Below are 23679 nucleotides of genomic sequence, written 5' to 3' on the forward strand. Positions count from 1 at the left end.
GTCGTTTACAACACGGCTTACAAATGAGTACCTTTCGACTACCGTAGACAATTTTGACGCCCGAAACTAGCTGCTTAGGTCGTACATCATTTTAGCTTATCGATAACTCTAAATCCAAACGAGGCAATGCACGCCATCTCCCGCGATCCTTAACCCTGTTTTCAGGCCAGGCGGGAATGAAAGTCCCTGCTTCGACGGGATAATATTGGCACTTCGTGGTTTGACGTGGGGGCAGACTGGTGCTTACAATTTTGAAACATGCACTACTATTTTATGCAACACAAGAGATACTGAGAAGTTCCACAACGGGCCCCAGTTACTCCGTACATAAAGTTGCATTATTGTTGCCCGTATTGGTTACAATAGTCATTGTCACGGAAAGATCCCAGCCATGTTACACGGACAGACGATTTCTAATCAGCCAAGCCTTCCGTCGCCATGCAGGGGCACAGTCAGCAGCCCTATGAGATGATGCGCCGGCTAACAGCCAATCTTACTGTAATTGCAGATCCAACATCTGGCACTAAGTCTCAAAGAAGGAAGTTTAGACGAGAAGGAAATATTGCCAACATCTACCTACTCCACTCTGTGCAACACAACTCTGCTGACAACATATTCTCGTCCTACACCTACAACACCAACCCAGCTTATCAATTTGGCAGCACCTCGGCGCGAATCCCCTTACTGTCCAAATGCTGCATAGCAAACATCCGATCGTGCGCCGTCTCAACATCATAATCCGTCGTCTGGAACAACCGCAGCCGGCCCACGTCACTCGCATCGTACACCTGCTCGCTGCCAAAAGACCGGAACAGTCTCCCCACAATGAGATACATCTCTGCGTACGCCAGGTTGATGCCGGGACACATCCGCGTGCCGCGCGAGAACGACACCAGGTATTTCTCTGAGCGCGCAGCGTCGGCTCCGAGCCAGCGCTCCGGGTTGAATGCGTAGGAGTTGGGGAAACTGCTTTCGATGTGGTGCAAGAGGAGGGTCGACATCCCCATGGGCGTTCCGCGGGGAATGGTGTATTTTTTGGAGAGCTCGGGAGACGAGGCGTCGGTGTAAGTGATGTCTTCTTCGGTTGCTATCCGTGCCAAGCGGTGCGTGGTGCCGTAGCCGAGGCGGAGACTCTCTTTTACTACTGCGGTGAGGAAGGGGAGGGCTTCGAATGTGTGTAAGTCAGCATGGTGTGTGGTGCTGGCGTCTGGAATTGCGGCTGCGAGTTCGTCTTTCAGGCGGCGAAGGAGGAGAGGTTGTTTGAGCATGTGGTAGATGGCGAGTGTCATTGGCCAGGCGGTTGAGAAAGTTCCTCCTGCGATGATGGTGTGTGCTTCGTGCGTGAGACGAGTCACTGATTTCTCTGATGCTGGAAGTTTGGACGAGAGAATGTCGTGGAAGATTGTTGGGTGTGCTGTGCTGGATTTCGTGGACATGGTATTGGCGTCTGTCATTGCTGCTATGGCCTGTCCTTTGACTATCTGTCTCTTGTTAGTAAGAATCTTCAAGTGGAGTAGTACTTAAGTTACCCTGGCTTCTTTTGTAACAAACTGGAACATTGCTACATTGTCGAGAATGAACTCTGGCAACGAGAGGAGAGGCTTGAAAAACCAATAGAAATGTTTGATAGGGAAGTTGGCATAGGATCCAGCAGCAATAGCCTCATGGTATCCAGGATCGAAGTCTAATCAACATCAGCTCAACTCTTTAAAGATCCTCTTTTCTCCAGCAAGCAAGGTCTCTTACCTGGTTTCGTAATCCTATTTTCACTCCTCGCAAAGGAATACTCCATCACAATATCTACAACTATATCAGCAATGATACCAATCCCTTCTCTACTCCACTCCACTCACCGTTCGCATAAGCACTCGTCATATGATCCAACCTCACCACCTGCCGACTCCCCAAAAACAACCTCAACTGCCCAAACATCCCATCAATCACCTTATCCAGCACCGGCTGCAACTTCCTCACATTCGCCTTCGAGAAGAACGGCGCAACAGCCGCTCTCCTCACCTTGTGCAGCTCATGCGGCACCGTAGCAAAGAACGCATCCGAGAAGCCCGTCGCACGCATCACCCATTCCGAGCGATCGCGCTTGCGGGGCGCCGAGGCGTAGACTTCTTCGTAGAAGGACGGGTCGTTGATGTGCAGTTCGAAGGGGTTGATGCGGATGATGGGGCCGTAGGTTTTGTGGAGTTCTTTGATGTGGAACTGGTATTGTCCGTCGAGGTAGACGTCGTAGTAGATTTCGTACCTGGGTTTGTTAACTTGTTGTACTGTGAAAGAATCTGGGGGGCGATCTTACCAGAGTGTGAGGGCGGCGAGTTTGGGACCGGGGAATTTGGAGAGTGGGTGCAGGTATAGACGATATACTGAGATTCCTACTAGGTAGAAGACTGTTGAGATGAGAATGAGGGGCAGTATAGGGATTGCCGACAAGGAAGAAAGTAGTTCGAGCATATTGAGCTAGAAAATGAAGAGATTCAGAGAAAACTTTCACTTGCTTGGCCGTGATACACTTCTTTACTTTCAAAGCAAGCAAAGCAATACAAAAGCGACGAAATAGAAAGCACCTATTGTTATTCGACTTTCATGACGTTGGTTGGAAGCGAATAAAGTTGCTGAATGACATACGGACTCCGGCAACGGGTTACTGCACAGGAATCGGCTCTCGACAATCCTCAAACGTCCGAATCACCACCACCAATTTGCAAAACGGAAGTCCGCTTTTACTTAACAACGAAATTCTGATGAAGAAATGCATATGATACGAAATAAGTAAACAATTCCATCTTCAAACCTACCATCTCCTCGTTTCATACTCAATCTCTTTTCCAATCATGCCTGAAGTCAAGATCATCTGTGGTGGCGTAGGTTTCGGTGCATTTGGCACCGAGCCCCAAGTCGAAGAACTGATGGACGTCCTTGAAAAAGCAGGCGTTCACAATATCGACACAGCCAGAATCTACGCTGGCGGAAACGGCGAGAGACTTTTGGGGAATGTGAAAGCTGGCTCTCGTTTCACAATCGACACGAAAGTAGGTGGTGGGTTCCAACCTGGATCATTGAAGAAAGGGGAGCTGGAGAAGAATGCTGCTGCTAGTTTGGAGATGTTGGGTATGGACAAGGTAAGTTCCTTTCAGAAATCTACTATACGACAAAGATAAGAAGTTTGTAACTGATATCTTTCCAGGTAGACGTATTCTACATCCACGCCCCCGAATACAACATCCCGCTCTCCGAATCCCTCTCCTCCATCAACGCCCTCCACCTCTCCGGCAAATTCGCCCGCTTCGGCCTCTCAAACTGTCCCGCCTCTTACGTGCGAGAGATCTACAACCACTGCAAAGAACACAACTACGTGCTCCCGTCCGTCTACCAGGGCCAATACAGCCCCATCACCCGCAAGCAGGAAACGGACCTCTTCCCCACGCTCCGCGAGCTCGGTATGAGTTTCTACGCCTACAGCCCGCTGGCAGGCGGCTTCCTGACCAAGACTCGCAACGCGTTACTAGATGGTGGCAGAGAGGCGGGCAGGTTCGATCAGAGCTTGCCGCGGCTGTCGCCGTTTCTGAAGGAGTATCGCGATATGTTCGACAAGCCGGCGTACGTCGAGATCCTGGGTGAGTGGGAAAGAGCAGCGGCGATGGCGGGGTGTGGGAAGGCTGAACTGGCGTACAGGTGGGTGAGGTATAATTCTGGGCTGAAGGGGGAGCTGGGGGACGGGATGATTATTGGGCCGGGGAATATGGGGCAGTTGAAGGGGACGCTGGAGGGGTTTGAGAGGGGGCCGTTGAGTGAGGAGGTTTGTGAGGCGATTGAGGGGGTTTGGAAGAGTGTTGAGAAGGAGGCTCCGCTTGATTGCTTCAATGGTTAGGTAGGGGAGGTGTTCCTTTGATCGGCAGAAGGATGAGTGCTGCGTTACCTTTACAGACAATTGAATTGAAACCTTACACACAAGCACTTGGCTCTGTCTTGGAGAATTCCCGCTTGCCCTATCGAGTAGTTGGAGGGTCCAAGATAATGCACTCTCACATTACCGTACTGTGCAATAGTGAGAATATATTTACCATGGCCGGACTCGTAGAAATCGGCCAATGGACACTGCATGACTTCGTCCGGTCCTCGTGTGGCGTCTCAGGAACAACAAATAAGAACCAGCTGAAATGACATAATCAGTTTGGCACATCCATGCAGGAAGATCCTTCCAGCTCTCATGCTGTGCCGCCGCGTGTGCTACTTCATCCCAAAGAATCAAACTCGGGTCTCAAGGAATATCGGGTTCGGGTAAACCCATTCTCGGTGAGCGAAGCAAACATAAACTTTACGACGCCACGGATAAGATAAGGAACACATGGCTGACCAACCTCGTGGAGCACCCAAGTAACCATGCATCACCGTGGCGCTGTCAGCAAGCTGTGCCTCACTACCGCCGCCAATTCCCATGTGCTCGCTCTCCCTACCAATCCTACTGAAAACTGGATCGGAAACGCTCAAAGCCAAAACTTAATTGTGACCCACTTCTAGTCATGATCAGCGTAGTCGTGTTTCTGGAAGCTAGAAAAGGGTTGCGAGATAGATAGATAGGTCGAGAGTACGGAGGTAACTAGGATTGCCGCATGCTACCGCACCCTAATGCGAGCTTGAAGGATGCAATGATAATCAGGGTTCTGTGCTAGAAGCTGCTAAGTTGGCAACTAATCGGACAAGTATACGAAGTTTAGCTCCACGCATCAGATGCGAGTTTGAAGGATGCACTGGGCAATCAGGGTACAGAGCAGAAGTTGCCTCTTATGATTCGGGAGACGTACGAATTTTAGCAAGCTCCGTAGACTACCTGATGCAAAGTTGAAGGATGCGCTAGAATTCGGGTGTGAAGCCTGGAAATGCACGCCAATCCGTTATCCGCGCCACAAAGCCAAGCCGGAGCTCCACCTCCTTTTAGGGGTTCAGGGGCGAGCTGTGGTACGTGCACGTTAAGCGAGACAGGAAGGAGTTTGCGGTGGCTGATTTTAGTGACTGGTCCAAATGTGGTGAAAATACGCTTTTCCTCTATAGTTAATAACTTAAAAAAATTATAATCGATAGGCTGACCCACTTTTCAATGCATGCTGGATTATTTACACATTTTAGTAGATAGCAGTAAAAAAATGTAGGTACTTTCGTCTTCCGAGCTCTTAACTTCGTAAGAATCCGCTGATTTTTGGGCCCCGCAGAGGGGCTGTAAGGTTCAGAGATTTAGTGATCGAGGCCTATGCTTCAGGGAAGTACTCACTGAAAATACAGTGCATGAGTAAGTAAACTACAGCGTGTTCATCACCAAATTTCACTTTTTGGCATACTCCAAAGTAAAGTACACACTCGCACTGAGCCGCACACTATGAAAGCAAATGAATCAACAGATAGGCGTCTGCCTTTACGCTGTTCAATGGAGGATTTTCATCGCAAGGCAAACCGATTTTACAAAAACAGTGACAAATTTTTGTGATCATGATTTATATTGACTTGTAGAATTCTATTGCAAATTGAAGCCAAAATCCACATCCTTGCAACCACGCGCAAGACATTCACCACCCTGAATGAAGCTTTCTCAAGACATATTGAGGCCACCCCAGAACTCTCTCTCTGTCATCGCCACCACACTCTCTCATTACACACTCACGCCTTTCTGCTCTTCATCAAAATCGGGAACACCGGGTTGGGAATCGTGCGGAAATCACGAATCACATCCGGAGGACGAACACCATCCCTGAACTGAAAGTCATACTTCTCCAAAAACTCAATAGTCATGATCTTCATGAGGTTGCTAGCGAAGAAACGGCCTGGACAGGCATCTTTTCCGTAGCCCCAGAAAAGCTGATCTCCTGCTGCTGTTGCGAACTATATCATAAAATTAGATGATCTGTTGATGTGATTCGGGGAGCGGTGATACTTACATGCCATTTCTTCTCGTTACCGGGGATCTGGCGGAGCTTGTAGAAGCGGAAACCGTCGAATTTGTGTGGGTCTGGGTAGATCTCGGGGTCGAAACCTAATGCTGCTGAAGCGACACCAACGTGGATGCCTTTCTCGAGTACGATGCCGTTGGAGAGCTTGATTTCTTGGTTGATGCGACGATTTAGGGTGACTGATGTTGTTGTTAGCGACTCGCTTAGCGATAGGGGTATGGGAAAGGGGCTCACTGGATCCAGTGGGTTTGTGTCTTTGCGACTCCTTCAAGAAACTGTCCAATTTCTCAAGTTGCGAGAGACTTGATTTGTTGAATTGACCGTTGTGTTCTCCCAGGACGCGCTTCCATTCTTCTCGAAGTGGCGCGATGTGTTCGGGGTACTGGATGAGGTCGTACATAACTTGTGAGATCTGTCACTCTAGAGTTAGTAATTGGCGATTTCATCTATGCGATCGATACATACAGCCATGGCAGTGGTGTGGATTGCGACGACGGAGCCCATCATTTGAGTCTCCACAATGTGAGCAACGTCATAACGGTCTTTCTCAGATGATTGATCCATAATCCATTGTGTCATGTCTGCTGGCTTGGGGCCTTTGGTTCCTGAGGCGGCTACTTTGCGACGGCTTTCAACAATGGGGGTGAGAACTCTGAGTGATCTTTAGCAATATTCGAGGTTCCAAAGTGACGGAAGACTTACTTGGCACCGTCTACTAGGTATTGCTTGACGGCCTTGACGTGGGACAAGAAGTAGTGAACCAGCCCATGAAACATTTCTGGGTACTCCCAGAGCTCGTCAGATGCTAAGGCAATGTTAGTGCTGAATCAAAGTAAGGCCCATGTCACTTGCCAGTGAAGCCATCGATTGTATAGTTAACGGTTGCTTTATGCTATTGGAGGAGGAGGATTAGTTCTTGAATATCACATATCTCAGAGATATGGACTTACCCATTTGTCATTGCGTCCCAGTGGATGACCAACGAATATACGACCAGCGACATAGCCCACAATTTCAGCACCTTTATGATAGAATGGAATTTCAGTCCAGTCTGGAGTCAGTCAGTGCCAATTCAGTGCACGCAATAGTTCCGCAAACCTTTCAATTCTCCAAAGGTTGTGTTCAAAGCAAATGGCATTTCGTCCTCGAATTCCTTGATAATATGATCCATGTTCTTGGTAACATCGACTTTCACGGCGTTCACAAGCACATCATTGACGCCGAGACCAGTGTATTGCCCAGAAAAACGATCTTTGACCTGGCCTTGGAAACTGAGTTTGGTGTCTGGAAGGTTCTTCACTTCATTCATGAACTTTGGAGGAATGATATGGACGGTGTGATGAGGCGCAGGAATCTTGAATAGAGAATCTTTGAACTGTGATCGACCTATGTCAGCATACCATTTTTTCTATGGAATTTTTGGGCTCACTTTGGAATAGCCTTCTTTCAAGGCACCATGGAAAGATGGGTCCGATTCCTTTCCGACATAAGGAGTTGCCTTCATCTTCTGAGGACTAAACAATCCGAAGACAAAATACAGCAACACCACACTAAGCACACTTGTCGTGATCTGGAATGGACGGCTCTCCATCTTCTCGAGAAGAAAATCAAGCCCGCCACCGAGGTTGCCCTTGGTAGCTGCCTCCCCCATGCTGAAAGCAGCTGGTGAGGGCAAGGTCATATTCCCGAAGAATGAAGAGATCGTAGACATCGTGACTGTATGGAGCAACTTGAATGATCCACTGGAGGTGAGACTAAAGAAATGTAGATTTTGATGATCATATATGAAAGTGTACTTCGAAGTATGAGTGAGCAGTAGGGACCACGGACTTCGGTTCGGACGTGGGGTTCCAATGGTAGCACCAAGAGGGGCAGAGCTCGCACTTCGGCAATCATCCGGCAACCGAATGACTACCAATTACATTGCCAAACATTCTCGATTGCGCAGTTACACTGGATTTGTTATGATAGCTACCGCAACATGGCGGAACTCCACGACGAAGTCACTTCTCCGTCAACGCTCTTCCGCAACATAGCAATCACGATGATTAATTTGTACAAATCAACCTCCAATAAATTTAAATCCTTTCCGACATGCATTTCACTGGCTTTAGTTTTCCAAGAGTTATTCTTGAAGCCAAAATTTGGCCTTTACAATGACACCTGTACCATTATTCTTGATTGTTTTAGTAGCTTTGGTGGCGCTGGAGCATGTGCGTCGCCGTCGTGCACGTCTCCCGAAAGGAACTCGATGGCTTCCAGGTCCTCCAGGTACGCGAACCGTAGCTTCTGAACCTATACTTTCGTACTTTCGCTGATACAGTCCAGGGCTCCCATTCATTGGCCGAGTATGGGACATTCCCCGCCAACACAGCTACAAGAAGTTCAAGGCGTGGTCGGATCAATATGGCCCCATTTACCAGATGAACATTTTTGGTGAACATCATGTTTGGCTTGCTTCAGATAAAATTGCCAAAGATCTTCTTGTTACAAGAAGTGGGGTCTACTCCGATCGTCCAATGATCAAGAATCTGGAAGAGTCCAAGACTGCACCAGAGTACTTGCCTTTGTTGGGATACAATGGTAACTATTCCACACGCAACTCATGAGAGTAACGTTAACACTTTTGCAGATGTATGGCGTCGACAACGGAGATTCGTCCATCAGACCATGGCCAAGTCGACCTCGATGAAGCATCTCAATCTACCTTATATTGAAGCCAAGAAATACCTTGCCGAACTCATGGACTCTCCTTCCGATTATCAGTACCTGATGGAAAAGTATACCGGCAGAGTGATCTCGCGCTTAGCCTTTGGTGACGTCCGTCATTATGCAGAGGTGACAACAAATTCCCATGCTTTGCTAGGAGCTATCTCCCCAGCAGCAAACTTGAGCAATATCATCCCACAGCTTCGACTACTTCCCATGTGGCTCTCTCCTTGGAAGAAATCCGAAAGAGCCCGCCACGACAGAGAACGAGAGTTCTTCGTTCGAATGTACACTCTTGCCAAGTCCGACTACGACAATGGTACCTTGAAAGAGTCATACATGTCCCAATTCTTCGAAGGTAAGGAGAAATCAGGAGCAGATGATATCGAAGGAGCGTATATCATTGGTATGATTGGCTTGGCAGGTATCCTTACCACTGCTTCTGCTTTCATGACTTATATCCTTGCTATCTGTTTACATCCCGAATGGCAAGAGAAAGTCCAAAAAGAACTTGACGAAGTCTGTGGAGATCGTATGCCTGAGCCATCAGATTCTCCCAAGCTTCCTGTTCTTCGAGCAGTCATCAAAGAGATTATTCGATGGAGACCTGTTACTCCCAGTAGTAAGTGTACTTAGACCTGTTAGATTGACACTCACATTCTGACTCCAATCATAGGTATTCCACATGAAACTGTGGAGGATGATATCTACGATGGTTATTTTATTCCTAAAGGGTCGCAGGTCCATCCAAATCAGTGGTAAGCAATTCAGCTGACGATACCCGTTCCCTCGATAGTTTATGCTTACTGTTTCTCTAGGGCCATCACGCGAGAGACATCAGTCTACCCTGATCCAGAGACCTTCAACCCTCAACGATGGCTTGATCCGTCTTTCCCATCTTATCAAGAACCCTTGACCCAATACCCGAGCATTAAGAACTTTACCACTTTTGGTTACGGTCGTCGAATCTGCATGGGCATGGATCTCGTTGAAGACGAACTCCTCGTTGGAATTGGAGGCATGGCATGGGCATGTAATATCCGAAAAAAGCGTGATGAGAACGGACGAGAAATCCCCGTTAGTGCTACAGATTACTCTTCTTTGTTGATTAGTAGACCTAAGCAGATGGACTTTGATCTCACTCCGCGAGATACGAAGCGTGGTCAGTTGGTTAAGTTCAATTATGCGAAGGCATTGGAGACGGCTGAGATAATTCGGGACTCATCCTACTGATGATTTGATGGAATGGAGGTTTAGATGTTGCTGATATCCGAGATGGGATTGTTGTGGTCGTCCGTGTATTTCTTTCAGGCATGTGTGGTACCTATCCTGTTTGTGTGGGATATTAGATTTCTGAGCCTGAGACTGCATATAGTTAGCTCCTTTCTTATGTCTTCGTACCCTCAAGTCTCAACTACTTCAAATTCTATACAACAGATTTCTGCCCCACACAAAGAAAACCTGTTCGCTTGCATTCACTAAAAAAATGTATCACAGGCGCAATTTGACATACAAATTTTGCCCGTCTGAATGGCGTCCTGATTTAGCGGTATCTCTGTGCACTGACAACGAGCGATGGAAAATATTGAATGCACTGGAGAGCTTCACCTCTCATGATTGAAGCCTAAATGTTTTTTCTCATATGATAGAGCAGAAAAATGGAAAGAGTTTTGCCAAGGATAAAGTACATTGGAATGTTCAACGTCTCTGACTATTTAACAAGGAGGTTTGCCACATAATTCATACGCCTTCCATCTCAGAGCTCCAGTTCGTTGCCCAATGCCACTGATACTTAAGAGGTAGACGGGGAGTCCGAGTCTTTGTACTCAGAGATGATTGTTTCCTGTGAAGGCGACCTCGTCAACGCAATCTCGCTGTCAACAGGTCTTGTAGAGTTTTTCCAGGGGCTGTCATCGATTTGGAATTCAGTCTCGAGAGTCGTTCTCAATTTCTTCTCTGTCTCAAGAAAAGCCAGTGCAAGGCCAAACAAAGAGATTGCGAAAGCTCCCTTCCACACTACTCTCAGGCTTCGAATGAAGACCTCAATGACTTGCGTCCTTGCTGGCTCAGATAAACCCGCAATGAACTCGGATCTAGCATTTCCAAAGGCGCCTCCGTTCAAGAGCATCCCAGCGATATGCTCGTCTTGAACAACTGTGATTGCGTTTTCAACTTCCGCGTTGAACATGAAGGCTGGAATAGAAAAACCCCAAAGAAGGCCGAAACTTCGGAAGAATGAGAAGGCGGCTGTGACAGCAGCAGCATCTGAATCGGGTAATGGTGCTTGAGCTGCAGGGAGTGCTGTCGGTATCAAAGCCCCCATGCCGATAGCTCCAAGAACAGAAAGTACGATCCAATTCATTGTGGCTGTGTGGTCGTCCGTAAGCATGAATCCTGCCATGGATATGGCAGTGAGTGCAAAAGATGAGATGTGTGCAATTCGATAATGGCCGGTTTTTGAGACGAGACCACCAATAACCATTGCTGCAGGAAGCAAGACGACGACAGTCGCAAGTAGATCGACTCCTGCTTCTGTGGGGGAGTCTTGAAGGACAGCTTGGAAGTAGATAGCCAGAAAGTATGGCACAAGCATGAGTATTGTGCTTGAGAGGAATGTGATCATGAATACCAACGACGATGCAAGGTTGAAGAGTCGCAGAGGCATGATGGGAGACGGACAGAATCTAGAGTTCTGCAGGACGCCGAACAGAATGAGGCCAAGGCAGCCAAGGACAAAGCTTAAAGTGTATGCTTTGGAGGTCCAGAAACCGTCGCTTGATGCCAATGCAAGCATCATGGCAATCGCAGCTGCGCTAAACACGATTGTTCCGAGGAAGTCGATCTCTTTGATGGCATGTTTCCAAGTGCGGTGTTGCTGGTGCTTTAAGTTAAGGAACAGCCAGAGGAGGACAATGATGAATCCTCCAATGGGAACATTCAAGAAGAATATCCAACGCCAGGAGAGGTATTGAGTAATGATGCCGCCCAAAAATGGTCCTGCAATCAAAGACACAGCACTACCAGCTAAAAGAAGCCCAAGGAATTTAGGGCGTTCTCGGAGTGGGACCAAGTCACTGGTAATCAGATCTGCGAGGACAAAGATTCCACCAGCTCCAAGGCCCTGAACAGCTCTTCCGATAACCATCAAAGTCAAATTTGTTGAGATTCCACAGATTGCGCTGCCGAGACTGAAGTTGAGGACGCTGATGATTGTTGGTATTTTGCGGCCAAATATATCCGCGATTTGCCCAATTGGAGGTTGGATAATTGTTGAGCTCAATGAGAAGGCGTTAATGATCCATACGAACTGGTCTGAAGTACCAATGTCATCGATAATGGTAGGTAATGCCGTGGATGTGATATTGGAGCCCAGTGTCATCAACATCTGAGTGAACACAACTGACATGAAAACGGCCCAGAATTTCCATCCTCGAGGTCCAATTGTTGCATTCTGATCATTGAGCTCTTCCCGATCCTCCACGTCTTTCATTTTCCCATTTTGATGCATTGGCTCGAGATGCACGTCGGTCAACAAACCAACCCGCTCGACTGAGTTTAGGTCGTCCTTGGGCTTGGAGACGCTCATTTTGGAATTTAGTAATGGTCTCAAATGATGGTAGAGATATCAAATTCTCAATCTGAATAGGACCAGTAGCTAGAAAGAGTAGAGAAATCATTCGGGGTAATGAGGTTGAAAAGTACAGAGACACAGGATTGAATAAGCCACCCTCATCGGTTCCAACCGCAGTACGACCAAGACGACTCTTTACGACCCGTAAGACTCAATTGGTCGTATTAGAGATATGGACTTATCGCTGAGCGAAGAGATATTATCCAGATCGGTTCGGGAGTTGGTTCTCGTGAAACATTTCGGTTCCCGGTATATCCGCCCGTTTCCCCAGGTCAGGTCCGTCGACACCTGGGCGGTCATTTGAATGACAAGGTTTCGTCACGATCATTTCTGAAAGTCGCTTTACTCTCATCTGACGTTTGTGCAGCTCAAAATTAGCCTGAATAATTTTGCACCTACACTCCACGAATTCGTTATTGTTACAGTAACCACACCATCACCATGTCGCCAAGAACATCTCAAGAGTACTCTCCGCTTACCAAGGATAGTACCGACTCAGATGCTTCTTTTCTAGAGAAGCAAGAGCTTCATTTTCGTCCAAAGAAAACACTGTATACTCGTTTTGGACAACCGTTGATCCGTTGCCTCATTCTTTTAGCTGGTGTCCTTACAGTTTTCAAGGCTTGGGACTTTTTGACCGTTCTTGAAGTGAAGCTCGATAGCTTTGAAGTATCTCATGGCGAAATCACGGCACCACAACAGCAACAAAGTCACGGATGTACTCGTCCTACGATCCGCCGCAGTTGGTTGACGCTCACGAATGCCGAAAAGAAAAACTACATCGACGCTGTCAAATGTCTTTCAACCAAGCCGTCATATATGGTGCCCAATACGACTCTGCATGATGATTTCACTTGGATTCATATTAAAGACGGGAACTTTCGTATGGCACCTTGAAACGATCAGTGGTATTGACAAGTTTCTAACATGTCTAGAACACTTCGCTGCTGGAAATCTGCCATGGCACAGAATGCACCTTCATCTTTACGAGCAAGCTCTCCGCAATGAGTGTGGATATGATGGATATCTAATGTAAGCATATAAAAATGACTAGCCAACGCTAAGATACATCTGACTGACAATTGTTTAGCTATTGGGATTGGGAAACCGAGTATCTAGATCCTTATTCTTCGAACATTTTCGATCCCGAAACCGGCTTCGGTGGCAACGGAGACACAAGTGGACCATATGTTGACCAGACTCACGGAGATAAGCTCGACCAGAATCGCTGCGTCCTCAACGGCCCTTTCAAGGATTTGACAGTTGCTTGGTACGCTGCATTCCCGCTTGAAGGTCCTATGGATGTTCGTTCAGTGTACCATTGCTTGACACGTAGTTTTGCCCCCAACTTCAAGGACCTTAAGGCTATATCAGGAACTTTCACCGATATTGCCTTTTCGCCCGCTCGTCTAGAGGAAATTATGCAGACTGACGACTACAACACGTTTAATTTCGCTATGGAGGTATTGCACACTTGGCTTCCCAAAGCCGTTCTGGGCGATTTCGCAACTCTGTCAGCAACAAATGGTTAGTAATATAGCCCAAAACTGCGAGCGTTAATTTACTAATCTTGTACTTCGTAGATCCGTTGTTCTATCCCCATCTTGCAAACATTGATCGACTTTGGTGGAAGTGGCAACAAAAGGACGGTCAAAAGAATATGATGAAATATGGAGGGCCTGCAGTGCTTAACACTGAGATTCCATCAAGCCTGGATGATCCCATGCCCTTCCCGACTTTTCCGGGAATGCCAAGGACTCTTCAGGCCAAGCACCTGATGAAGACTGAGTCTGAGATGTTTTGTTATCGCTACTAAGCGGTCATTACGATACTATGGAAGGCATGTGCGCAAGATGGGGAGTTTGTAAGAGGAAAGGAGATCTAGCGTTGTGAAAGGACAAAGGATATTTGAGAGGTAGCCACTAGTGAAACTGTGTTTGATTTTATTGCACTCATTCTCCTGATTGTTCTTTCTTTATTGAGAAGATCATAAATTATCATAGCAATAGATTTCTATTTATATCTTATGCATACATTTTCGAACAAGCTTCTTGATCCCATCTGCTGCAGAAATAAGCATATCCCCCGCATGATACTATCACGTTGGCTGCTCGGACGGACGCCGGTACCCCGTAACGTTAGTCAGTCCGGGTCTCGTGTTCACTACCGGTATAAAATCAAACTCCAACTTGTCGATCCCCGAGCAGTCTTAGTTGCCGAAGCATGAAAGCCAGTTGGACCACCTCCTGCCAACATAAAGTGAATTGGGTTCCCGCTCTTTCGCGTAACTACATCATCGTTTACTTTACTAGTCAAGGTCAGCACATCATTAACAAACAGCTAAGATGGTGTTATCAACATACTCCGCACTGTCCACGCTGCTCCTCGTCAGCCCAGTAGCAATCGTGCTATATGTCTTGGGTGGAGCAGTGTATCGTCTGTATCTCAGTCCTCTTGCCAAGTTTCCTGGTCCTAAACTCGCAGCACTTACACAATGGTGCGCCTTGAAATTTTCGACTCAGCTAGAATCTGCAGATTGCTAATGTTCCCAGGTATGAATTTTACTACGATGTAGTTCTTGAGGGCCAGTACACCTTCCACATCAAAACTCTGCATGAGAAATACGGGCCAATAATCCGCATCAACCCTTGGGAACTGCATGTATACTCGCCACACTTCCATGAGGAACTGTACGCTGGCTCGAACAAGATCAGGGACAAGTGGGCTTTCTTCACCAAGAAGGCGGATGCTGAGCAATCTACATTCTCGACAACATCACACGCTCCTCATCGGAAGAGAAGAGCTGCGCTAAATCCATTTTTCTCCACTGCCAGCGTCAACACACTACAGCCTGTCATTTCCCAAAAGGTCCAACAATTCTTGGACCGAATCAGGAGTTTTAGAGACAGTGGCGAGGTTTTAGTGATCAGTGATGCATTCGCGGCTTTTGCAAATGGTTCGTGCCAACATCTTATGCTTGACATGTATCGTGCTAACGACGGAAGATGTTGTCAACGAGTACTCTTTCTCAAACTCTCAAAACAGAGTTGCTCATCCGACATTCGACCCCGATTTTCATCATGCTGCAATTAATGGTCTTAAACGTGGCTGGACTCTTAAGCATTTCAACTTCATCCTTCGATTGAGAGCTTGGATTCCTGAACACATCGCCGTACGCATCCACCGTAGTACCCGTGAAGCTATATACATCCGCTCAGTTTGTCTTCCAAATATGCTGTTTTCTGCAACTTTCTAACAAATGTCAGAAAATGTATGCCCAAGTTCAAAAAGTAATGGCAGCCCCGGAAGGCACTTATCTCAAAGGTGGTCACAAGACCATCTTTCACGAGATTTTGGGAAGCAGTCTACCTCCCAACGAGAAGTCTGTGGCCCGCCTCGCCCAGGAAGCTTTCACCATAATCCCAGCAGGAACGATCAGTACCTCCTGGACACTGAGTGTGGGAACGTACCACATTCTAGCATCGCCCACCATCATGAGCAAGCTCCGTGCCGAATTGTCAGCCGCATATCCCGATGCAGATACGCAGTTGTCCTTGGTAGAATTGACCAAACTCGACTATCTCACCGGATGCATCTTGGAGGCTCTCCGTCTGAGTTATGGCATTAGTACGCGAAACCAACGCATTGCTCCCGAGGAAGACATGATGTTCACTGATCCAGACACGGGAAAAAAGTGGTCGATACCTCGTGGTACTCCCACTGGCATGTCGACTTCCTTGATTCATCACGATGAGACCATTTTCCCCAACTCCCATGAATTTGTGCCAGAACGATGGCTTGATCGAAAAGAACGTGAGCGGCTAGGGAAGTATATGGTTTCATTTGGTAGGGGTACGAGAAGTTGCCTCGGTATAAATCTTGCGTATGCAGAGTTGTATTTGTTGATGGCCAATTTGTTCAGACTTTTTGGGGGAAATGGAGAATATGGAAAAATGATTGAGAAGGGAGCAAGCGAGGGAACATTGGCATTGTTTCAGACGGACGAGAGAGACGTGAGAATGGCCCACGACATGGGTGTTGCGGTGCCATGGGAAAACACCAAAGGAGTTCGGGTCAAGGTTTTGAAATAGCCGCTCGAGACAAAGCGGCGAGTTTCGTTATCAAAGATTTGTCTACTAGCCACGAACTAACACCAAACCCTAGAAACCTCTGAATTCAATTTCCAAAACTCGCTGCCTCAAACCGCAGCTGTCCAATTGCTTTAGCCAGCCGGTTCATTGTCTCGACAACGAGTGCTTTCGTTGCTACCAATCGGCCACTCGTCTGCCAAGCATGATCATTGTGTAGTATATCATCGATGGCAGTCTCGAGATCTCCTAACGAAGCATCCAATCCCAACAAGCAGTCTGCTAGGAGTTGTTCGGCGAGTATCCGAGACTCTGATGCGTCCAGTTGACTCTCTCCAAGAGTCATTTGGCTGGGTATACATATCCTTGAGAGTGAAGTGGAGGGCGGAGATGAAGCGGAAGAAGAACTGCTAGTGTGTGTGTCTTTTGGGGACAAATCTGGTGCCAGGGTTATGAGACGATGTGAGGAGGCTGCGGGTGTAGCATGCGAAGTCGAGTATACACTCTGGGGAGCTTCTCCTTCGAGTTCAGCAATCGAGTAGGACGAGAATGCGGCCACGTAGAAGTTGAGAAGACCAGCAGCGATCTGAGAAAGGGTGACCAGTGTCTGCTCCTGAGTATTGCATTGCTCACATTCCATTATCTTCTTCCACTGGTCGCATATTTTGTGGCTGGTGTCCAAGATGACATCAAACGGAACAGCCTTTTGATTGAGAGTACTTGAGGCGGTTTGAGATATCTGAGAAAGACAGCCACAAGAGTTTTGCATGGTTCGCCTTGTTGATTTTCGAAGTCGGTCGCTTTTGTGTGTAGAGCTGACTGGCTCATGAACGGGTGATATCAAGATATCAGGAACATAACTGACGGCCGCGGCCTGCAGGTTCTCGAAACAACTCCAAGTGGAGAATTGACCAATCCATCGCTGCGGGTATATTTTGTCCGAGCTTCTTTGGTGGCGTCAAGCTTCTAAAATATTACTTTTGGTAAATGTAGTTGAGATCACTGCAGGATTCAGCCATCCTCCATCTTCAACGCCGAATTGTACTCCAAATCTGTTTAATCAATTGTGCACTTTTGTATACTAAGCTGATAATGCTACTCTTGTGATCAGGAACCATAATGGCAAAACCACGAGCAAATATAATACGTCGGTCAAATTCTCACCTTTTAGTACGCTATTCCACATGCAGGGATCTCACGTTATGGCAGGATGTAGCGGCTTCTATGTGCGACCTCAGGTAGATTGCGTGATGGTGCGGCGTAGCACGGGAGCTTTGCGCGAAGCTGGAGACTTGTCCGTTGGGACCAATTGCCAAAATTGTATTATTCGACCGTGCGTCTTTACACTAGTCTTCGAGCACATGTTTGTCTAGAACCTACTCTACCTACATAGGTTAGGGCTATTTCTGAATATTTAATCGGCTTGATGCGCATCGCCCACTACGTCGCGCAAGCCTAAGCGCAACGGAGAGTGTCTTCAATGTATTGTACCACCCAACTTTGTCTGATATGTTTCATTAAAAAGCCACATGGTCACGATTGGAATATCAGTAAACACCGAACCTCGGCCTACCCCTACATCTGGGAAATTTGTCCATATGACGACAATGAGCAAAAGCCTCGGGTGTAACTTGCTGCGAAAGTCTTCCAGCGTGGCTTTATTGTCGGGTTTCCGCATCCCAAACCCCCACCTCTGTCCGGACAGCATTTGTGTGTTGAGCAAAAGCAGGTAGATAGCACGAGGCACTAGTGACAAGATAACGAGTGAGGGATGACGGCAGGGCATCGACATCTGCTACGGTGTCGATACCAATCGTGACCGAGCTCGACGCAATCCACTGTCGACCCGCACTAACTCGGTGCTACAGTGCTATTGCAGATCGCACATCAGCAGTTCGGATGCTATGTTGAGGCAAAAGTTAAAAGCTGTACCATCGGATTGGCCCTATCGCATGAGACAAGGGAATGCAGAACAGTGTGTGTCCTCCGCTATCAGAACTACTGCACCTGCAAGGCGATAATTATCATTTGATTGGCATGCGACCATCGAGACCGGGAACCCACGAGCCATGTTTCTGCAAGGATCTCAAAAGAGAAGGAATCGCACGACTGCCAATCGTCAGCTCGTTTGTTTGTCGTGTGGAATACCTGCCCCTTGAATTGATCCTTGATGGGACCTGTCAATTATACGTACTTTAACCACATTCTCTCCAATACAACAACAAAGGATCCTGCCTGCATGGCTCAAAACGTGCTTGCCCAGACTGTCGGTCGAACTTCAACTTCCAGCCAAGTATCCGATGCCATGCGTCTTCACGGCTCAGCTCGGACGAGTGGCGTCGTGGCTTTCTCCACGACGGTCCGTTCCTTTACGGCGGAAGTTCTGCCGTTATCCCTTGTCTACCTGCCGATGGTGGGCGCTCTTTTCTAGTCTCATCTTTCGGCGTGTGCTAGTCCTTGGTTTGAACCTCCCAGAGAAGCTGAAAAGCGGTCGACAGTCTCAGCAGGCGTCGAGGCGTCAGAATACGCCGCTCTGACTTTTAAGCTTGTATCTCTGGGCTTTTTGGCAAAAACGCCACGTCTTGGCTGCAAACGCCGCAAATCTCGTCAGAGGACGGAAAAGGGTCGGTATGGGGGCATCCCCTAGCAAGTGAGTCGTCAGCGTGGTGATACGTTTCCTCGCCAATCAGGTAAGTGAAATATGCGAAGCTTATTGGACTTCTACCGGACTGACTTCTTTCCTTACGGATCCTTTGAGCAATAGTCCGACAGAATCAGATCCACTATACGGACGTACGAGGTCTTAATAATCAATGATTGAATACCAGAAATATGGGATCATTTACCGTTAATCTTATTTTCCATCATCGCAAAATTCACTATGCTCACTTTTCCAGACTCTTCAGCTCTGTCCTCTCAATTGTCAAAAGACCGTCCAAATACAGGCAAGTCTTCACGAGGCACCAAAGAACTCAAGTACCGGTCTTCTTGTGATGCGTGCCAAGAAGGGAAGATACGCTGCGGCCAGCAAAAGCCTTCTTGTTCACGATGCGAGACACGTGGTCAGGAGTGCGTTTATAGCCTTTCCAGACGAATGGGTAGGAGGAGAAATTCACAACCGGTTAAGTCTCTTACTGGAGACAATATCCCACGGTCCAGTGCGTTACAGATCGATAGGCCTAAAGACAATGGATCGAGCTCAGAAACATCTCGATCGAATACAATGCCAGATGTAACAAGCCCGCATTTTCAGACTCAGCATGCTGATATCATGCAACTGGAGTTTGATTGTAACGAGTTGAATGACTTTTTCTACACGTACCCTTCCATCGAGACCTCGTCATGTCAATCGCCGTCCTCCCTAAATGGAAATTCGAATAACGAGGATCCGTGGGCCCATCTCGACATCGATTTCACAAACGCCAGTCTAATTAGTCAAAGTTTGCAAACGCAGCAACAAGAGCTAGATCAGTTGATGACGGACTGCAGTTCTGGCTTGGTGCCTCTCGAGACAGATCATCAAGACACGGACGGAGAACTGAGTAATTGCGGCGCAGACCAGTTTGAACACGGCAAAACCCCCTCGAGCACCAATCTATCCATCAAGGGAGACGCCACAAATACTCATTCCAGCCATGGCTCCTCCACAAGCTTGTACAAATCAGAAATCAAGACTCGCAACCTCCAACATCTATCTTCAGCAGTTGTTCCATTTACTTCTGGTCATCAACGAGGCTCTTCTAACCACCAAGACTGTACATGCTACAACTCGGTACTCAGAAACCTTGCCAGCTCCAATCAAGACAATCGAGGATCGGCTTTCTTGGCTGCGGATATCGTTCTCAAAATTGAACACGAGACACAGTCTATCCTGACAGAGCTTATGAAATGCCGAAGTTGTTCTCAGGATGGATCAGCACTGCTGCTGTCCTTCATCAATGTCAGTAAGACGCTTGATCTTCTGGAAAGTACAGCGTCTCTGGAGATGAAGCCGCAAAGGAGAGCTTCTGTCAGCTCGAGCCGTGCAGCGGCACAAATTCGGACGAGTCAAGCAATCGATGCGCGGAATGTGGCATCTGCCAAACGATGTAGCCTTCAGGTTGGAAGTTTCGAGGTTATGGATGGAGGGAGGTCACGGTTTCTGAGAAAGATCTTTCAATCTCGATTGAAGCAGCTTCAAATGAGACTGCGGAGCCTACACCTTGGTTTGGGAAATCCTCCACAGGACTGTATCACTAGGGCTGGGTTGGTTATGGTCACCGGCATTTTGAGACGACTGCAGACTTTTACGGGGAGATTAGAGCTATGGGACGAGCAAAGCTGAATCGGCTGATTGAAATTTCATGTTCATAGAAAGAAGCATACAACCAAACCTGCATAGAATGACTGCGCTTGAGATAGATAGAACCTTTGGAATCATTGTTTGGTAATTCAATATATGCAGCCACAAACACATAGAGAAGAGCGTAGCATTCCGTTTGCGGTATTCCGTGCTATAACGCTTAAAATATGTTACATTAAAGGGTAAAAGATTTCAATACCACGAATTTTAGCAAAAAAATTCGAAATACCATAGCTTTTAAAAATAAAATTTTAATACCATGAAAAAATTCAAGCTCAATATCTTAAACCTTTTCCTCAACCTCACCGTCGCCCAACTTCGCCTCATGTCTTCATTACCATAATATCTATATTCTCAAGTAGCATTCTTGTCTAATGCCCCCCGCCTTCTCTTTTTTTTCCCTCACTCGACCATGAAGAAAGCCGGAAAAAAAAGGTTCAAGATATGCGGGTTCCAAGAGGCGCAACAGCCAAGAAACAGCTTGTAAAGCCTGCAAAAAGTGAAGAAAATAAAGTATAAGTGTCGTGCCATTAATCTATTTATAGAAAAAAGGCCCACTAGTAACTACTCTAGCACTTATAGACGGCTTCTTGTTTAAGCTTGCACTTGAAATTGTAAATATATCATATAGTAAACTAATCTTTAGTGTAATATCGAAATCTTATGTGCCAAAATTCGTGGTATTTTAATCTTTTTCCCTACATTAAAACCTTATCAAGCTATTGTCACACAACCTTACGATCTGTGATCTGCGACTGGGATTCTGATCACTTTATTCCACGTTTCTGACAATAAGCAGCCACCGGCTCCAGGGCCAGATAGCGGAGTAAGCCCTGTAAGCGCAGGGACTTCTTAGGCTGAACCTGCTGTGCCGGATGAGCGCTGCGACCTGAACTTACAGGGTATTTTAGTGGATGCGATGCTTCTAGCGGGAACTACAAGCTGCTGAACAACCCAGGCCCACCAGGCCTGTTATCGTGCTTTGTAAGATGGTATTATTTGCTGCGTCTGACTGTTATCGGACTCGGTGCAACTTCGTCAGCCCTGTGTTCGACGTCAATTCTGGTGTAAGCCAAGACTTCCAATGTCTCTCCTCGGTCTACGTGGATCCGCAGCCAGGACTTCGGAATTCGAGGGATCTGCTACAAGGATGAAGATGGCCGTGGAGCCTCCATGGAGTGGCTGGAGTGCTTCCGTCGTTTAGTTGTTCAATGAGCGAGCATCCCACTGGGCGGGACTGGTCTTACACCGGGAACATAGATATCATCTATTCATGGCTCAATGAAAGTAAGCTTCACTTCATTTGCTCTTCATACGAATCGAATGGTGCTAATGTAAATCGTATTTATCGCTGTAAATGGCATCATCGACGTAAGAATCCAAGAAGATGTCCAATTCGGCGCCCTCCCTTGACATAAACTGGAGCAATGTCCTTCACTGTATCACGACAGCATCCATCGCTGGCCCTACAGAGGCACCTTTCGTCTCTGGGGCATAAATGCTTATCCACAATAGGGCAATACCACAAAACACCGATCTACGTCGATATGTATGCCGCTTCATATTCAATCAACGACTGGAAATTTTCGACCCTTCATCTGAACTTTGAATTTCGGCTTCATATATAGCGGGCCGAAGTCATGAATGTTCTCCCAACTGGTATCGGGAACTGCCGAAAAGTGAGCTACCTTTCCCATCTTTAAAAACGTTGTTGATAGCGTTATCCTCTTGTCAACATCTACAGCTTTCCCCTTCCCTTCTTTATCAGAATACTTTGGGCCGAGATCAAACATGTTCTCTGCACTTCCATCGACGACTTTTGAACAGTTGACTTCTTTAATCGTCCAATGCAACAAGTCTTTACCGGCCGGAACCTTTTCTGCTAGTTCTTTCTCTCGAGCTGATCTTACGGCCATTCCTCTTTCGTTTTGTTTCCGCCGTCCATCCTCGACCGCAAGCCTCATCCTTTCCAACTCCCCAATTCTGTCATCCGCTGCATTCCCAATTCTCGGTTTCACTTCCTTCACCTTAGCTTGAGGTTCAATACCTTTCTCCTTGGGCTTGGCTAGTTTCCTTCGTGTTTGTCTGTTCTCTACTTGAACTTGTTCTGAAGGCATCTGCGGAATCAAGCCCGCAGCTGGTGTCGTTGGAAAGTTGTTATTCCATACTCTCCCAGCAGGATCAGGGGATAGTGAGCCACCCGGCATATCCTGTGGTATTGGAGCTGCAACATTGGAGTACGATGATGTGTGCGGAGTTGGTCTAGGGCTGGCTGGCCGTGGGCTAGAACCCAGGCAGCAGCTGAGCAGACAAGTCAGGAAACAGCAGCCAGACAGCGCAATGACAATGGTGACGACGATGCTTACTGCGAACCCCAAGTGAGCGAAGAAGTATTGATGCGGGGAAGAAGAGTTGTCACTGGGATAGCCGCCATAATCGCCAGAAGGGGTGCTGTATGTTGCTGTGGTGTAGGCAGGCACAACATCGATGTAAGCTTCGACGATTACCCCTGCCGCGATGATAGTAAGCGGTAGTTGGGTCCCCGTTGGAAGTGTGTTGATTACAGTAGTAGAAACGACACTTAGTACTTCGTAGTAGCTAGTACATAATAGTCGGAAGAATCGATAATAGCACCCCATGCTGTGACTTGCATGCTTTGGCCGGCTGTCGTCAGGGTTTTGTAACAGTCCCATGCATTAAATGACCCATAATCGTCAAGAACGAAGCTGCTGTATGCTCTGTACATAGGATCACATTAGTACAATGCATTGAGCCTGGAATCCAAGAGATTCTACTCACAGTAGACAGCAGACGGCCGTTGTTGTATCGGAGAGTTCATATTCGTCATCCGTCCACGACGTGGCAGTTGTGAATCCGTACGGACATGCGACAGGAGATGAAGTGAAATCGAAATAACCTTCAGGAAAGCAAGATATGGCGCCAGTAGTTTGACCGCTC

The 23679-nt window shown here is 47.3% G+C and overlaps 11 protein-coding genes across 11 annotated transcripts; 6 read left to right on the forward strand and 5 right to left on the reverse strand.

The window, feature by feature from the left end:
* Positions 1-165: 165 nt before the first annotated feature.
* Positions 166-2463, reverse strand: LY89DRAFT_755008 (cytochrome P450; the record flags this gene model as incomplete). Its single annotated transcript, XM_018221339.1, has 5 exons — positions 166-1502; positions 1566-1684; positions 1747-1806; positions 1854-2257; positions 2309-2463. The coding sequence occupies 5 exons, from the start codon at positions 2461-2463 to the stop codon at positions 651-653; spliced, it is 1590 nt and encodes a 529-aa protein (XP_018077579.1). The 3' UTR covers positions 166-650.
* Positions 2464-2614: 151 nt separating this feature from the next.
* LY89DRAFT_680011 (Aldo/keto reductase) lies at positions 2615-4088 on the forward strand. Its single transcript, XM_018213992.1, has 2 exons — positions 2615-3131; positions 3197-4088. The coding sequence occupies exons 1-2, from the start codon at positions 2844-2846 to the stop codon at positions 3878-3880; spliced, it is 972 nt and encodes a 323-aa protein (XP_018077580.1). The 5' UTR covers positions 2615-2843; the 3' UTR covers positions 3881-4088.
* Positions 4089-5661: 1573 nt separating this feature from the next.
* On the reverse strand, positions 5662-7662 carry LY89DRAFT_727996 (cytochrome P450; the record flags this gene model as incomplete). Its single annotated transcript, XM_018219219.1, has 9 exons — positions 5662-5883; positions 5940-6130; positions 6186-6363; positions 6417-6603; positions 6654-6756; positions 6800-6836; positions 6902-7002; positions 7050-7326; positions 7381-7662. 9 exons carry the CDS (start codon positions 7660-7662, stop codon positions 5662-5664), a joined length of 1578 nt encoding a protein of 525 aa, XP_018077581.1.
* Positions 7663-8107: 445 nt separating this feature from the next.
* On the forward strand, positions 8108-10297 carry LY89DRAFT_755018 (cytochrome P450; the record flags this gene model as incomplete). Its single annotated transcript, XM_018221340.1, has 5 exons — positions 8108-8222; positions 8280-8490; positions 8564-9282; positions 9337-9418; positions 9479-10297. 5 exons carry the CDS (start codon positions 8108-8110, stop codon positions 9891-9893), a joined length of 1542 nt encoding a protein of 513 aa, XP_018077582.1. The 3' UTR covers positions 9894-10297.
* On the forward strand, positions 9835-10367 carry LY89DRAFT_175368 (uncharacterized protein). Its single transcript, XM_018205578.1, has 2 exons — positions 9835-9980; positions 10036-10367. Exons 1-2 carry the CDS (start codon positions 9918-9920, stop codon positions 10279-10281), a joined length of 309 nt encoding a protein of 102 aa, XP_018077583.1. The 5' UTR covers positions 9835-9917; the 3' UTR covers positions 10282-10367.
* Positions 10368-10452: 85 nt separating this feature from the next.
* On the reverse strand, positions 10453-12351 carry LY89DRAFT_703815 (MFS general substrate transporter; the record flags this gene model as incomplete). Its single annotated transcript, XM_018217346.1, has 1 exon — positions 10453-12351. Exon 1 carries the CDS (start codon positions 12244-12246, stop codon positions 10453-10455), a length of 1794 nt encoding a protein of 597 aa, XP_018077584.1. The 5' UTR covers positions 12247-12351.
* A 381-nt stretch (positions 12352-12732) lies between these two features.
* Positions 12733-14107, forward strand: LY89DRAFT_693452 (Di-copper centre-containing protein; the record flags this gene model as incomplete). The annotated part of the gene is made up of 5 exons (XM_018216635.1): positions 12733-12778; positions 12962-13174; positions 13227-13323; positions 13382-13818; positions 13875-14107. 5 exons carry the CDS (start codon positions 12733-12735, stop codon positions 14105-14107), a joined length of 1026 nt encoding a protein of 341 aa, XP_018077585.1.
* A 529-nt stretch (positions 14108-14636) lies between these two features.
* LY89DRAFT_728000 (putative cytochrome P450) lies at positions 14637-16382 on the forward strand (the record flags this gene model as incomplete). The annotated part of the gene is made up of 4 exons (XM_018219220.1): positions 14637-14788; positions 14844-15247; positions 15297-15508; positions 15558-16382. The coding sequence occupies 4 exons, from the start codon at positions 14637-14639 to the stop codon at positions 16380-16382; spliced, it is 1593 nt and encodes a 530-aa protein (XP_018077586.1).
* An 85-nt stretch (positions 16383-16467) lies between these two features.
* LY89DRAFT_728001 (uncharacterized protein) lies at positions 16468-17019 on the reverse strand (the record flags this gene model as incomplete). The annotated part of the gene is made up of 1 exon (XM_018219221.1): positions 16468-17019. The coding sequence occupies one exon, from the start codon at positions 17017-17019 to the stop codon at positions 16468-16470; it is 552 nt and encodes a 183-aa protein (XP_018077587.1).
* Positions 17020-19266: 2247 nt separating this feature from the next.
* On the forward strand, positions 19267-20948 carry LY89DRAFT_680019 (uncharacterized protein). The gene has a single exon (XM_018213993.1). It carries the CDS (start codon positions 19474-19476, stop codon positions 20701-20703), a length of 1230 nt encoding a protein of 409 aa, XP_018077588.1. The 5' UTR covers positions 19267-19473; the 3' UTR covers positions 20704-20948.
* A 1161-nt stretch (positions 20949-22109) lies between these two features.
* On the reverse strand, positions 22110-23557 carry LY89DRAFT_176871 (uncharacterized protein). The gene is made up of 2 exons (XM_018205579.1): positions 23521-23557; positions 22110-23459 (listed from the first exon to the last, which is right to left on the reverse strand). The coding sequence occupies exon 2, from the start codon at positions 23412-23414 to the stop codon at positions 22287-22289; it is 1128 nt and encodes a 375-aa protein (XP_018077589.1). The 5' UTR covers positions 23415-23459; positions 23521-23557; the 3' UTR covers positions 22110-22286.
* Between the last annotated feature and the right edge of the window lie 122 nt (positions 23558-23679).

The sequence above is a fragment of the Mollisia scopiformis genome (assembly GCF_001500285.1).
Source record: "Mollisia scopiformis unplaced genomic scaffold LY89scaffold_2, whole genome shotgun sequence".
NCBI classification, from domain to species: domain Eukaryota; kingdom Fungi; phylum Ascomycota; class Leotiomycetes; order Helotiales; family Mollisiaceae; genus Mollisia; species Mollisia scopiformis.

What these genes read in the sequence shown, in the direction of transcription:
- LY89DRAFT_176871 (XM_018205579.1), bottom strand. Translation starts at nt 23,414, where the DNA reads ATGGGACTGTTACAAAACCCTGACGACAGCCGGCCAAAGCATGCAAGT.
- LY89DRAFT_680019 (XM_018213993.1), top strand. Translation starts at nt 19,474, where the DNA reads ATGGGTAGGAGGAGAAATTCACAACCGGTTAAGTCTCTTACTGGAGAC.
- LY89DRAFT_680011 (XM_018213992.1), top strand. Translation starts at nt 2,844, where the DNA reads ATGCCTGAAGTCAAGATCATCTGTGGTGGCGTAGGTTTCGGTGCATTT. An exon ending in AGATGTTGGGTATGGACAAG is followed by an intron (nt 3,132 to 3,196) that starts GTAAGTTCCTTT and finishes ATATCTTTCCAG; the next exon opens with GTAGACGTATTCTACATCCA.
- LY89DRAFT_175368 (XM_018205578.1), top strand. Translation starts at nt 9,918, where the DNA reads ATGTTGCTGATATCCGAGATGGGATTGTTGTGGTCGTCCGTGTATTTC. An exon ending in ATTTCTTTCAGGCATGTGTG is followed by an intron (nt 9,981 to 10,035) that starts GTACCTATCCTG and finishes GACTGCATATAG; the next exon opens with TTAGCTCCTTTCTTATGTCT.